The following is a 13,827-nucleotide window of genomic DNA, read 5'->3' on the forward strand; positions in this document are numbered from 1 at the left end:
TTAACATGCATCATATGAGCCTTTAAATTTGGAATCTGCCTCTGGTTTATCCTCCAGATAAAGAACTGGGATGAGAACTGGGTGGACTTTTCACAATAAAAAAAAAAAATAATAATAAATAAAGCAACTAAGCAAATTGTTCTTGGAGATTTGAACACTCTGCACAAACAAGCAGAGAAACAATTTAACAGAAGCCTGAAGCATGCACTCATTTTTTACTAGTCGTTTTCTTATCACAGGAAACGACAAATTCATGTAGCTTAAAAATGCATTAAAAATTCCAGCAACCCTTGTATGGGTGCCAAGAGAGAAATATGGGATGAAATAGGTAAGGAAAGAAAATCTGATTTTGACCCTTACTGGGTTTAGCACTAAACCCCCAAAAGAGAGGACAATCTGTCATTTGTGGAAAAATTAATATCTTCCCCTACTGTTCTACAAATAGACCCGTTTAAAATGTGCCAGTTAATTGGAAGCCAAGCAGAAATACCACCACAGTCGGTGCTTAGCACACCTCATCACCTACACAATAGATGTGAAAGCCTGCCTCAGAACCAGAGTGCTCTAGTTGACTTTAAATAAAAGAAAAATGCACACCATCCACAATTAAGGAGGACAAATTGAGTTGCTGAACTTGAAGAAAAAAAAGAAAAAGAAAAAAAAGAAAAAAAACAAAACACACACAACACAGAATTGCAGGGGAGGAAACAGTGTTCTGCTTACTTTCTGATGGAAAAACACATCCCACAATGTCAAACCCCTTCAGGTATTACATGTTGCTGAGTTCTATGTCATCCTGTAAATATATTATGGGCACTGCAGCCTCCAGTCACACTACCAGTGGCACAGTATCAGTGTCCAGCAGCTGTGGTGACAACACCCATGATGTGTAGGGACAAAGACAACTAGTGTATTCTCGTTACAAACAAGGATGACAGACACACAGAAATCACAGTAACATCTTTATTATAGAAAAGCTTAGGTCTCCAAAAGTTTCTGGACCACTATGGGATCCCCCTCTATTTTAGATATATTTTTTTTCATTTCACAATGAATATGAGATTTTTTAAGTTCCCGCAAGAATCTTTTAATGTTCCAGTTTAAAACATGAAGAGTCATAGAAAAAAACAAACAAACAAACAAACAAAAAGGTATTCATCATACTAATTCAGTTTCGCCTTGAAAACAATCTCTAAAAATCATGTCAGCAGTTCAGTGTTCACATGATTTAAGCACATAGAAAATGGGCTATAGTTGAGTTTCAAAAGAGAAAGCATTTTATAAATGAAAAAATAGATGTATTATTTCTTTATAGTACTGTGAAACTTAAAGCAACCTGTGCCTGAATTGATAAGCAATATTTGCAAGAATATCATGTGATTACTTCTCAGATGTAAAAATTGATAGACAGGAATGAAAATGACCCATAGAAAATTGTGCAATAAAAATTACAGAATTGAGCAAAGACAAATGCTTAATTTATACTAAAAATCAGTTATTGGTTGCACATGCAAAATGAGGTAATCAGAACTGCAATAAGCTGGTTTGCACATCCAAAAGACTAATTACTTATGCATATGTAGATACACTTTATATCTTTAAATTCTGCCATTGACATTTAAATGGTTTCTTTAGAAAACATGAGGCTACTTATAAATTGTACTTGGTCTCAAAGCTATTTTAATACTTCTCTAACATTCTGAATACAGCTTCATATGAGGAATTTTAGAAAATCACTTATGTGAAAGATTAATGCTTAATATCAGCATCAGCCATTGCTTAGTAGAAGCAGATCCTGAGACCTGGTATTTCAGATGATGCCTCATCTGAAATGTTTTATCTTCCTCATCACCTTCCTTATACCCGATTTGGGTGAAAAGTATAGCATGCTCCTCAATCCAATTCCACTCAGCAGAGCACACACAGAGTCCTCGTGAAGTGTGAAACAACTTTGGTGTGTTCAGTGAAGGTTCTGTTGTAGGCAGCTGCCCACATGGCACAGGTCTGCTGGAGCTAAACAGGAGCTGTGTATCATGGTCACCCTGGAAGTCCTCAGCCAAGGCTGAGTTCATGTGCTACATGTGTTCTGACAATTATTGTCCTTAATTAGCTGACAATTATCTTCACATTATAGTTAATAATATATTTTTAAAGAAAGGCATTTTTCTGCTTTTGATTACACCTCCAATTCCACCATCACAGCATGTTCCTCCTATTACTTTCAGCCACTTTAAAAGAGTTCCCCTTTGAGGGTTAGGATATACATTAAACAAAAAAATGAAAAGCAAAATAAATGTTTGCCATAAAACAGGAAGAGTAGAAGGTTATTATGAAAACAGTTCTCAGCCTTTGCCCCACCTCCAACCCCTCAAAAATAGTAATAATAAAAACCCTGTTCACTACAGCCATAAAGAGTAAAGAGTATGCAGCCTGAGCTGCATATTTAGTTATGTTTTCTTGGAATACCACTACTGAGCCTAAATATGCAAAATAGCCTGTTCTGCTGCTGAGGCCAAATCTCAAGCAAAACTTACACATAAAAGGATCCCTATCTACAGCAGACTCCTCTGCATAACCCAATTAGAGGATGTACTGAAGTTGGTCTACTAACCAGCACAATATTAGAGACAGAGGACCGAGTACACGAAGTACATACTTTTTAGGGTGGGGCATCATACTGATTTTTCTTCAGCTGTGCACACAGTAGAAAAGAAAAAAAAAGCAACAATAACAACAAAAAAATGGAACAAAGATACAAATAAGATACATAGCAAGGCACTGCAGAGATTTAATCTTCTTGAATGCAAAGCTGATTGATTTGTTTCTGATTTACTCTGTTACATATCTGTATGTATAACAAATAAGAAATATAAAATCAATTTGATACCTGGAAGGTATTAATCTCCATTCACATCAGTCTACGATAAAGACCAAAGTAAAAGGCATAGCCTTCAGTTACCAAATAGCCAGGTACATATGCATATCTGTGTAAACACAACTGCTGCAAGCATTTGCCAACTATCTGATACTATAAAGCAATTTTTCATAATACATAATACACTTCACAACTGACATTTTAGCAGTGTCATTTCTTTCAATGGCTCTGACAGACATGATTTGAGAAGTCCTCCCTCCTTTTCAAGAATTTCCTAGCATTTCTGCTTTGTTTTCATCGAGTATAAAGGGAGAACAGAAGTCTTTGTTCTTCATGCACGCCTCCAGACCCTGAGAATATGTGAAAACAGTAAAGTTAGGTTATAAATGGATCAGACTTGTTATCTGTACTATTTTTAAGTCTCCATAATGTTCTCGAAGAATGATCTCTGGAACAAACCTTCCTAGAGAGGGTGAAGCATGGAGCAGAGTGTTCTTACCTCCGATTAGAACAATCCTAGCAAAGAAAAGTCAACTTAAATTGTCTTAGGTTTTGAAAGTCTCCAGAGACGGAGACTCCAGAGCCCCCTGGGCAAGCCTGTTCCAGTGCTCTGTCACCCTTACCATAAAAAAGTTTTGTTTCATATTTAAGCGGAATCTCCTGTGTTCCAGCTTGCACCCATTGCCCCTTATCCTAATGGATATCCCTCTTATTATAATGGATATCCCCTTATCCCTCAGCCTTTCCTCATAAGCGAGATGCTCCCCTCCCTTAATCATCCTTGTGGCACTGTGCTGGACTCTCTCAAGCAGTTCCCTGTCCTTCTTGAACTGAGGGGTCCAGAACTGGACACAATATTCTAGATGTGGTCTCACCAGGGCAGAGGAGAGGGGGAGGAGAACCTCTCTTGACCTAATAACCACAGCCCTTCTGATACACCCCAGGATGCCACTGGCCTTCTTGGCCACAAGGGCACAGTGTTGGCTCATGGTCATCTGGCTGTCCACCAGGACCCCCAGGTCCATCTCCCCTTCACTGCTCTCCAGCAGGGCAGTCCCCAACTTATCCTGGTGTCTGGGGTTGTTCTTGCCCAGATGCAGGACTATACATTTGCCCTCGTTATATTTCATTAAGTTTCTCCCCGCCAAATTCTCCAACCTGTCAAGGTCCCTCTGGATGGCAGCACAGGTTTCTGGCATGTCAGCCACTCCTCCCAGCTTAGTGTTACCAGCAAATTTGCTGATGGCACACTCCGTTCCCTCATCCAAGTCATCGATGAATATATTAAACCACACTGCTCCCAGTACCAACCCGTGAGGGACTCCATTAGATACAGGACTCCAACTTGACTCCATACCATTAACCACAACCCTCTGGCTTCTTCCCTAGTGGAGATGTAAACCTCTGTGTATACTCTTCCCCAGAGCACACATAACCTTCTGCAATCTACTCTTTCTCACCCTGTTTCTCCAACATATAAAGGCTCCTTCCCTCATTACTAAATGGAATTAGCTTTCTCAGAACCAATCGTTTACTGAGGGATGAACCTCATAAATGTGTTCTAAGATGCATTTCCTCTAAAGACAATGAAAATATACTCTCAGTGTTCACTCACTGTGGAAGTGATTAGTATGCACAAGATTCGTATGCACAGATTAGTATGCAACTGTATACAGTCACCCCATGGATTTGGTAATTTGAATATTCTGCACTTTTCATTCAGAGGATCTCAAAGTACTCGTGAGTCCTCATGAAATTGCACAGACTCATTACAAATCTCATTATACAGATAGCCAAACTTGTGATAAATGAAGACTGAACAACCTGCTGAAGAATAAGCCACAGAGGGAACCACAAATATAACACAGAGCCCAAGTCCTAGCTCCCTCAATCTTATCATTTCTCAGCAAGCACAGGGTAAAGAAATCCAATTTCTGTATAGAAATCAGATGCATTCCTGCACAGTCTTAAAAATACCTCCATAGATAATTATTCTCACCTCTCCAAAGTAAGACACTAATGGAGAAATCTCACACACAGCCGGAGGATCTTCAGTTCCTGAGAGACTGAAGAAGAGAACACAGGATTAACTTCTTGCTATGCTTACAAAGCAGTGTGTCATCTTTGAAAGTCTGTCAGGAATAAGACATCCAGAAGGGTAAGACATTTGTTATATTCACATACATCAGACATCACTTGAACACAATCACTGAAAATAAAAGGGAGTCAGCAAGTCCCAACTATTTCTCATCAAAACAATTACATGACTTTTAAAGAGGTGCTTTTCAAATACAATGAACAGCTTGTGGGTTTATTTGAGTTGATGAATTAAGAGTCCCAAGAATGGAAAGCTGCTTTTACTTCAGTGTGATGCAGGAAGTATTTAAACTGGTAGTTGCTATAATAGCCAATACTCATGTCCACCTGAGATTCTAGATGGGCTTTAAATACTAGGATCATATTCAGAAAAGCTGGGGAGGATTACAAATTACAATTCCTTGGGCTGGCTAAATCCTGAATGATACAAAAGGTTGCCTCTACCTAAGGCAGTTGTCTCACTGTGTGTTGCTATACGAGGAGTCAACTATCTCCAAGGCAGGAAATTCAGCCAGACTTAAAGCAAAGCTTACTGGCCATTACTGACTAGAGTACTTACAATCACTAATGGAGTAATAGCTGATACAGATAATACTTGGCATGTTCAGAAAAGGCCAGCTGAACAGAACCCATGCCAAGTCATCATGTGATCCGGCAAACACTCAATTTTAGAATGAAGTGTACATGCCATTACCGAGCTTTCAAGTTTGGGCAGTCACATGCAAAGAAGCTGCAGAGAAGGTCACAAAGATGCACACCTGAGTTTCTCTGGTATTCTGCAACCATTTTCATCCAGAAATCTGGCCCCAGCCTTCAAAGCCCAGCGGTAATGCTGGGCCAGGAGGGATTGCCGAGCAGTAGTAGGAGTGTCTTTGTCAGCTGTGTCTGCATTTTTTAATGGTGAGAATTCCTCTTCTCTCAAAACTTCAAATGCCACAAAATTCCTGCAAGCAAAGGGGAGAAAACAATGAAAAACAAAGTTAGCCATCAACCCTGTTAGCAGAAAAGATGCAAAAACAACTTTCAAGGCGAAGAGTTCATACATATTTTAGGGAGCATTGATGTATGCAGCCTGGGGCAAAGTCAAACTAAGGAAAGCCCACCTCCCATCTGAAGAACAAAGAATACCAGGACTTTATGACAGAAAAACAGAATAGAATTATAGAATCACAGAATCATTTAGGTTGGAAAAGACCACTAAGATCATCAAGTCCAACCATTAACCTAGCATTGCCAAGTCTACCACTAAACCATGTCTTTAAACACCACATATACGCATCTTTTGAATACCTCCAAGGATGGTGACTTAACTAATTTCTCTGGGCAGCCTGTTGCAATACTGCACAATCCTTTTAGGGACGAATTTTTTCCTAATATCCGACATAAACCTCCCCTGGTGCAACTTGAGGCTATTTCCTCTCATCCTATTGCTTGTTGCTTTGGAGAAGAGACCAACCCCCACCTCCACTGAGGTAGCTGTAGAGAGTGGTAAGGTTTCCCCTGAGCCTTCTTTTCTCCATGTTAAACAACCCCAGCTCCCTCAGCTGCTTCTCATAAGACTTGTTCTTTAGGCCCTTCACCAGCTTCATTGCCCTCCTTTGGACACGCTCCAGCACCTCCATGTCCTTCTTGTAGTGAGGGGCCCAAAACTGAACACAGTACTCAAGGTGTGGCCTCACCAGAGCCAAGTACAGAGGAACAATCACTTCCCTAGTCCTGCTGGCCACACTACTTCTGCTACAAGCCAGGATGCTGTTGGACTTCTTGGCCATGTGAGCACATGGCTGGCTCATATTTAACTGGCTATCAGCCAATACCCCCAGGTCCCTCTTCCCTCAGCCTGTAGCATTGCATGGGATTGTTGTACCCACCAGTGCAGGACCCGACACTTGGCCTAGTTGACCTTCATACAGTTGGCCTTGGCCCATCAGTCCAGCCTATCCAGATCCCTCTGCAGAGCCTTCCTGCCCTCAAGTAGGTCAACACTCACAGCCCAGTTTGGTGTCAACTGCAAACTTCCCGAGGGTGAACTCAAACCCCTCATCCACTGATAAAGATATTGAAGAGAACTGACTTCAATACGGAGCCATGGGAGATACCACTTGTGACCAGCCTCCAACTGGATTTAACACCATTCACTCTTTGGGCCTAGCCATACAGCCAATTTTTTATTTTTTTTATCCAGGAAAGCGTACATTCATTCAAGCCATGAGCAGACAGCTTCTCCAGGAGAATGTTTCGAGAAACGCTGTTGAAAGCTTTGCTAAAGTCTAGGTTGACCACATACAGAGCCTTTCCCTCATCCACTGAGCAGGTCACCTTGTACCAGAAGGAGATCAGGTTCGTTAAGCTTTTCATAAACTGAGGTGCCCAATCTCTTTCCTCATGACCCTCAAGGACTGTGCAGATGTAGGAGGAAAAACAAAACTTCTCCACAGATCCCTCAGAAACTTCTCCAGGCACTAGAGACATGTGGACAAAAAGTCTCAGCTAAGAGCAGAGCAGTATGGAAACAACAGCAACACCTGAAGCTCTGATACATGGCAGAGCTGTGCTGCTCACTACAGAGCACATCACCCCTGCTCAAAGAAATGGTCACTGAACTTGAGTCTGTGGGCAAGGATAAATTGAGGACACCAGTTTCCAGGTATGAATAAGCAATAAGGGAGGACTTACAGTCAATGTTAAGTACAGTTGTTTATCAGAAAAAGGAACTCAAACAAGATACCAGCCTCTGCACATTTCTGCACTTCACACGTGAAGAGCATCTGCCAAGCAATTTTTGCATTATTTTTACAAAGTACAGGAAATCACTGCTTGCATATGAGCTCTTTTGAAAACCAGAACTCTGCACTATTTCCAATATGCTGCCTTTGCCTTTCATATATTTCATTACTATGTCAGGAAATGGAGACCATGGTTCAAAACTTGAGCTCTTTTTCCTAAAGTAAATCCTCTAAAAGCAAAAATGCAATCCCCAAACAAGATATTTCAGTTTGCTTGATATCTCTTTTTGCCATCCATTTAAGCCTAGAAGAAAATCTTTACAGATGAATTCTAGGCCTTCAAAAACAGTATTTATAAATTTCTGGTGGATTTCTAAATTATTAAAATCCCACATTCCATGAACTCAAAGCTCCTGTGTTAATGCTGTAGCACAGCTATCTCTGCTATGTTTCAGAGTTTGGCAAGCCAACATCTACAGTTCCTACAGCAACAGTAACTTAGCCCCAAGGTGCTTAAGCAACATGTTTTTTGAACGGAAAGGGCACAAACTAAGCCCTTATTTAATACGCACCTAAATGTAACAAGAGTTGCAGTTGTCATGGAAGTCACAATTGCACAGAGCCTGATTTCTTAGATTCTGAATACTTTAACATGCACTTATATTAAATGCTGGTTTTGCACAAGATTTCCTTTTCTTTCTTCCTTCCTTCCTTTCTTTCTCGTTCTCTCTCTCTCTCTTCCTTTCATATGGCTATTAGAGGCTGGGCCAATCAAACCATCCTCCACAGAACAAAAGGTTCCCAGACTGCTCAGAGAAAGCCCAGCTGCTGCCAAGGACTCTGTGAATGCACCTGTGCAGCCTGTGAAGTTACTGTCATGGTAGATCCAACCGTCTTTTTAACAAGTCACCCACAAACCACACACTATGACAAAGTCTTTTACAACTTGCAGTCATCCAAACAAACAGTGAGAGGGGAAAAATATTCATGTCTGCCACTAACTTAGAGAACTGGAACACATCAAACACAAACTTCTCCAGCTTTATCCCATTTGGTTTTAGCGGTTTTACCAGATTTCCCTCCTCGTCAATGTAAGGCACCTTCTTTATGGCTATGTGATGCTTCAGCTGGGGCTCATATTTTCTGCAAAAAAAAGGAGGACAAATAAGATCATTTACTTCTTGCCCACTTTGAGAAAAGAAGTACACTTCTGGGAAGCACGCTGCTTATTATATGTATAATAATAATAATATATATTACATGATTCTAGGTCATATCTCAACTGTTGTGGGTTGTGACATAAAATCACATCCAGGAAACACTTCATTGAGCAAAGCAGCCCAGACACCTGCATGGCAGGGAGCAGCAGCACTCGTACACAATGTGACATAATAGGGTAAAGGAAAAAGTGAGGGAGGACCTAGCATCCAGCTGCAATCAGAAGCACAGGAGAAAAAAAAAAAAAAAAAAAGTAACCTAAACTGTTAGATCACACAGAATCACACAGAATTATCTAGGCTGGAAGAGACCTCAAGATCATCGAGTCCAACTTTTGACCTAACACTAACAAGTCCTACACTAAACCATATCACTAAGCTCTACATCTAAACGTCTCTTAAAGACTCCACCATTTCCCTGGGCAGCCCATTCCAATGCCTCACAACCCTCTTGGTAAAGAAGTTCTACCTAATATCCAACCTAAAACACCCCTGGCGCAGCTTTAGCCTGTTCCCCCTCGTCCTCTCACCAGGCATGTGGGAGAACAGACCAACCCCCACCTCGCTACAGCCTCCTTTAATGTATCGTAAAGAGTGATAAGGTCGCCCCTGAGCCTCCTCTTCTCCAGGCTAAACAAACCCAGCTCCCTCAGACGCTCCTCGTAAGACTTGTTCTCCAGACCAGCTTCATCGCCCTTCTCTGGACTCGCTCAAGCACCTCCATGTCCTTCTTGTAGCGAGGGGCCCAAAACTGAACACAGTACTCAAGGTGCGGCCTCATCAGAGCCAAGTACAGGGGGACAATCACTTCCCTAGACCTGCTGGCCACACTGCTTCTTATGCAAGCCAGGATGCTGTTGGCCTTCTTGGCCACCTGAGCACACTGCTGGCTCATATTCAGCTGACTATCAACCATCACTCCCAGGTCCTTCTCTGCCTGGCAGCTCTCCAACCACTCCTCTCCCAGCCTGTAGCTCTGCTTGGGGTTGTTGTGCACTTGGCCTTGTTGAACTTCATACAGTTGACCTCAGCCCATTGGTCCAGTCTATCCAGATCCTCCTGCAGAGCCTTCCTACCCTTGGGCAGATCGACACATGCACCTAACTTGGTGTCATCTGCAAACTTACTGAGGGTGCACTCGATCCACTCATCCAGATCATCAATAAAGATATTAAAGAGGACTGGCCCCAGTACCGAGCCCTGGGGAATGCCACTAGTGACTGGCCTCCAACTGGATTTGACTCCATTTACCACGACTCTTTGGGCCCAGCTATCCAGACAGTTTCTAACCCAACGAAGCATACGCCAGTCCAAGCCATGAGCAGCCAGTTTCTTGAGGAGAATGCTGTGGGAAACGGTGTCAAAAGCCTTGCTGAAGTCAAGGTAGACCACATCCACAGCCTTTTCCTCATCCACCAAGCGCGTCACTTTGTCATAGAAGGAGATTAGGTTTGTCAAGCAGGACCTGCCTTTCATAAACTCATGCTGACTGGGCCTGATCACCTGGTTGCCCTGTAAGTGCCGTGTGATGACACTCACCATAATCTGCTCCATGAGTTTCCCTGGCACTGAGGTCAAACTGACAGGCCTATAGTTCCCCGGGTCTGCCCTCCGGCCCTTCTTGTAGATGAGTGTCACGTTTGCTAGCCACCAGTCGACTGAGACCTCCCCCAATAGCCAGGACTGTTGATAAATGATGGTAAGAGGCTTGGCCAGCTCCTCCGCCAGCTCTCTGTCCTTGGGTGGATCCCATCCGGCCCCATTGACTTGCGTACATCCAAGTGCCGTAGCAGGTCGCCAACCATTTCTTCATGGATAGTGAGGGCCACATTCTGTTCCCCATCCCCTTCCACCAGTTCAGGGTACTGGGTATCCAGAGAGCAACTGTTTTTGCCACTAAAGACTCAGGCAAAGAAGGCATTAAGCACCTCCGCCTTTTCCTCATCTTTGGTAACTCAGTTCCCCCCCCGCATCCAGTAAATTCTCCTTAGTCCTCTGTTTTGCATTAATGTATTTGTAAAATCATTTTTTGTTGTCTTTGACGGCAGTAGCCAGATTGAGCTCCAGATGAGCTTTGGCCTTTCTAATTATGTCCCTGCACTGCCTCGCAACATCCTTATAGTCCTCCCGAGTGGCCCGCCCTCTTTTCTAAAGATTGTAAACCCTCTTTTTCCTGCTAAGCTTAAGCCACAATTCTCTGTTCAGCCAGGCTGGTCTTCTTCCACTCCGGCTCGTCTTTGGGCACATGGCGACAGACCGCTCCTGCGCCATTAAGATTTCCTTCTTGAAGAGCGCCCACCCAGCCTTCCTGGACTCCTCTGCCCTTCAGACCCACCTCCCAAGGGATTCTACCAACCAGTGTCCTGAACAGTTCAAAGTCAGCCCTCCGAAAGTCCAATACATCAGTTTTACTGGTTCCCTCCCTGGTTTCTCCAAGAATGGAGAACTCTACCATTTCATGGGTAAGTGATGGCCAAGTTGAAAATGGAGCAGAGCAGATCTCTCACACAAAGTTAGATCAAGCTCTTCAGGAACACTATCTGGCTCAGGACTAGACAAAAAATGAAGCTAGATCCCCCATAGCTATCTCCACGCCTTTAGACTTCATCAGTATCATATCCTCCCACAGAGACAGTATCCCCAGCCTTTCCTGAGTCAGTATCATATCTAAGGGAAGAGAGCTGCATGCTGAACACTCAGTATCATGCCTCCCTCTCCCGACTCCAAGCAGAATCTTCCTCCGTTTCCACTAACTCCCCCAACCTGTTGTCCCAAGGGACAGCATTGGTAACATTCCTATTGAAAACCCTCAACATTGGTTGACCACACCACAACTCACATGCCTGCTCATCTCTGCAGGCCCAGAAAGGCCATGCACTGGTTTATCTCCATAGATTAAGTTACAGCAAAGCATGCAGCCTCTCCATTACATAAAGCCTAAAGAGCATGTTGGAGTGGTCAAAAGTGGACATGGTTGTTTTAATCTCTTTTGAGAAGAAAGGAGGTACCCATAACTATAATTACAAAGTGGGAAATGGGAACATCCACTCTTGGAAGCATTTCTGGGATGCACAGCTGCCTGGTAGTTCTGCTGGAACTTACTGGGCCACCATCTGCAGAAATTCAACAGTGAAGAAATGGTTGCAGATATTGCCAGTGCTATACACCAGCCCCCCATTAGGGCTTTGCAGCTGCGCAGTCTCTGGACTGATCTCACTGTACTCCACCACCTGATAGATCCCATCCACACGACACACCACCCCAACAGGCTCTGTGGGGTAGGCCTTCTCCACCACCTGCAGACACAGGACAGAGGACTATGACAAGAAGAAAGAAAAAACTGGCAATATTTCAACTCCCCCTGGCACATTATCAAATTATCTTACTATACCCTACTGCACGCTGATTCTTTAATGCTGCAACAACACAGGCAAGACAGTGCTGAGTATACAAAGTAGCCTGGAGGCATATTTTTTTTCCAACAATCTCTCATAAAAAACAGTACATGACAACTTAAATTGCAGTTACTCAGAAGACAAACCACAGTTAGAAGAAATCAGAATACTGTGGGGACACTTTTCTTGTCAACTTTTAACTGGGACCTGGCATTAAATGAAGAATGTTTACAGCTATTAACCTTCAGCTCCCTGCCTGCATTAACAGTGTTCATGATTAAAGCAATACTAATCTGTCCTCATAAACATCAAGCACCTGCTCTTTTGGAGTCACAAAACCAGGCTCTTTCAACTTTACCTGTCCTCCGCAATGGGATGTAAGGAATGCCATGACTAGACTTAAAGGTGTACATGTATTTATAAAGCACATCACAGTCTAATAAAGCTTCTTGATATCTCAGGTGCCTTTATAGAAAGGGCACACATAAAAGGGAATTGATTCCAGTTTGTAGTTTCCTGTGCAATTACAGTCTCTGCTTTAATCTAAGTTTATTTTCCACTGTATTCTGGGAAGAGGGGAGGAGGTCCTAGAAGTACACCCCCAGGAAGTATACTCTGAATACAAAATGGGCAGCAAGCGGCTCCCCCTTGCATTTTCAGAATGCCACATCTAAATCTGCTTCAAGTGACCTGTCATTGGACAGAGATCTGAACACTCCCGTACCTCCAAGCTTACCCTAACCAGTACCTTCCAGTGTAATCAGATCTTAACTCCCTGTGGGGAAATGGCCCAGCATTAGCACCACCTCACCTTGGCACCGCAATCTGCCCCTTTGGTAACACAGAAGCCTATGAAGACTGGATCTGCCATCTTGACGAGGATGTTGTCTACACAGTATACGTGAACATACTGTATACCACGCTGCTTCATGTCATCCAAGATCTTATTATCCACCAAAGCACGATATAAGCCACCATTGCCATCTATAATGCAAGAGAAAAGAAGAGGCCCTGGTTAATTAGTGACTCTGCAGGGTTTTTATTGCAATTAACAAAGCAAAAGGTACAAGTCCTGAACAAATTTTGTTTAACAGCAGAGCAGGGAATGTTTTCTAGCCAAGAATCAGTGCCACTGGATTTTATTTCCAGCTCTGCCACCAACTCAGTTCAGGCAAGGCCTGAACTTTCACACCCTAGTGTGAAACCTTGCAAAGTAGGACTGGGTACCAACCTCACAGAGAAGCATTATAAGACTTTGAATTGTTGTAAGATCCTCAGAGGAAAAACACTAATGGGGAAAACAGTGTGGCAAAAGAGGGTGGGAAAAGACATTTCTTCTCTTTCAGTGCAGAACAAAAGCACATTTAAAACTCAGTCTGTAGAAAAACACTAAGGACAGTCTTATCCTCTGCATATTCCTGTCCCTAAAAGTATCCAATGACTTTCTAAAGGCTTAAACTCCATCTGCACATTTATTTGTTCACCACAGATCACCATTTCATGGGCATTCCTTTGAC

At 42.8% G+C, this 13,827-nt stretch overlaps 1 protein-coding gene across 1 annotated transcript in view; it reads right to left on the minus strand.

The window, feature by feature from the left end:
• Positions 1–1,056: 1,056 nt before the first annotated feature.
• UAP1L1 (UDP-N-acetylglucosamine pyrophosphorylase 1 like 1) overlaps positions 1,057–13,827 on the minus strand; it is a gene marked incomplete at its 5' end in the record, with an annotated part of 29,430 nt that continues 16,659 nt past the window's right edge. The window contains 6 exons of the mRNA XM_084299004.1: positions 1,057–3,225; positions 4,875–4,941; positions 5,731–5,916; positions 8,701–8,841; positions 12,018–12,211; positions 13,122–13,294. Coding sequence (XP_084155130.1) covers positions 3,139–3,225; positions 4,875–4,941; positions 5,731–5,916; positions 8,701–8,841; positions 12,018–12,211; positions 13,122–13,294 — 848 coding nt within the window. The 3' untranslated portion in view covers positions 1,057–3,138. The remainder of the gene's footprint in view (positions 3,226–4,874; positions 4,942–5,730; positions 5,917–8,700; positions 8,842–12,017; positions 12,212–13,121; positions 13,295–13,827) is intronic.

Source organism: Netta rufina (assembly GCF_964035555.1).
Source record: "Netta rufina genome assembly, chromosome: 20".
Lineage (NCBI taxonomy): Eukaryota > Metazoa > Chordata > Aves > Anseriformes > Anatidae > Netta > Netta rufina.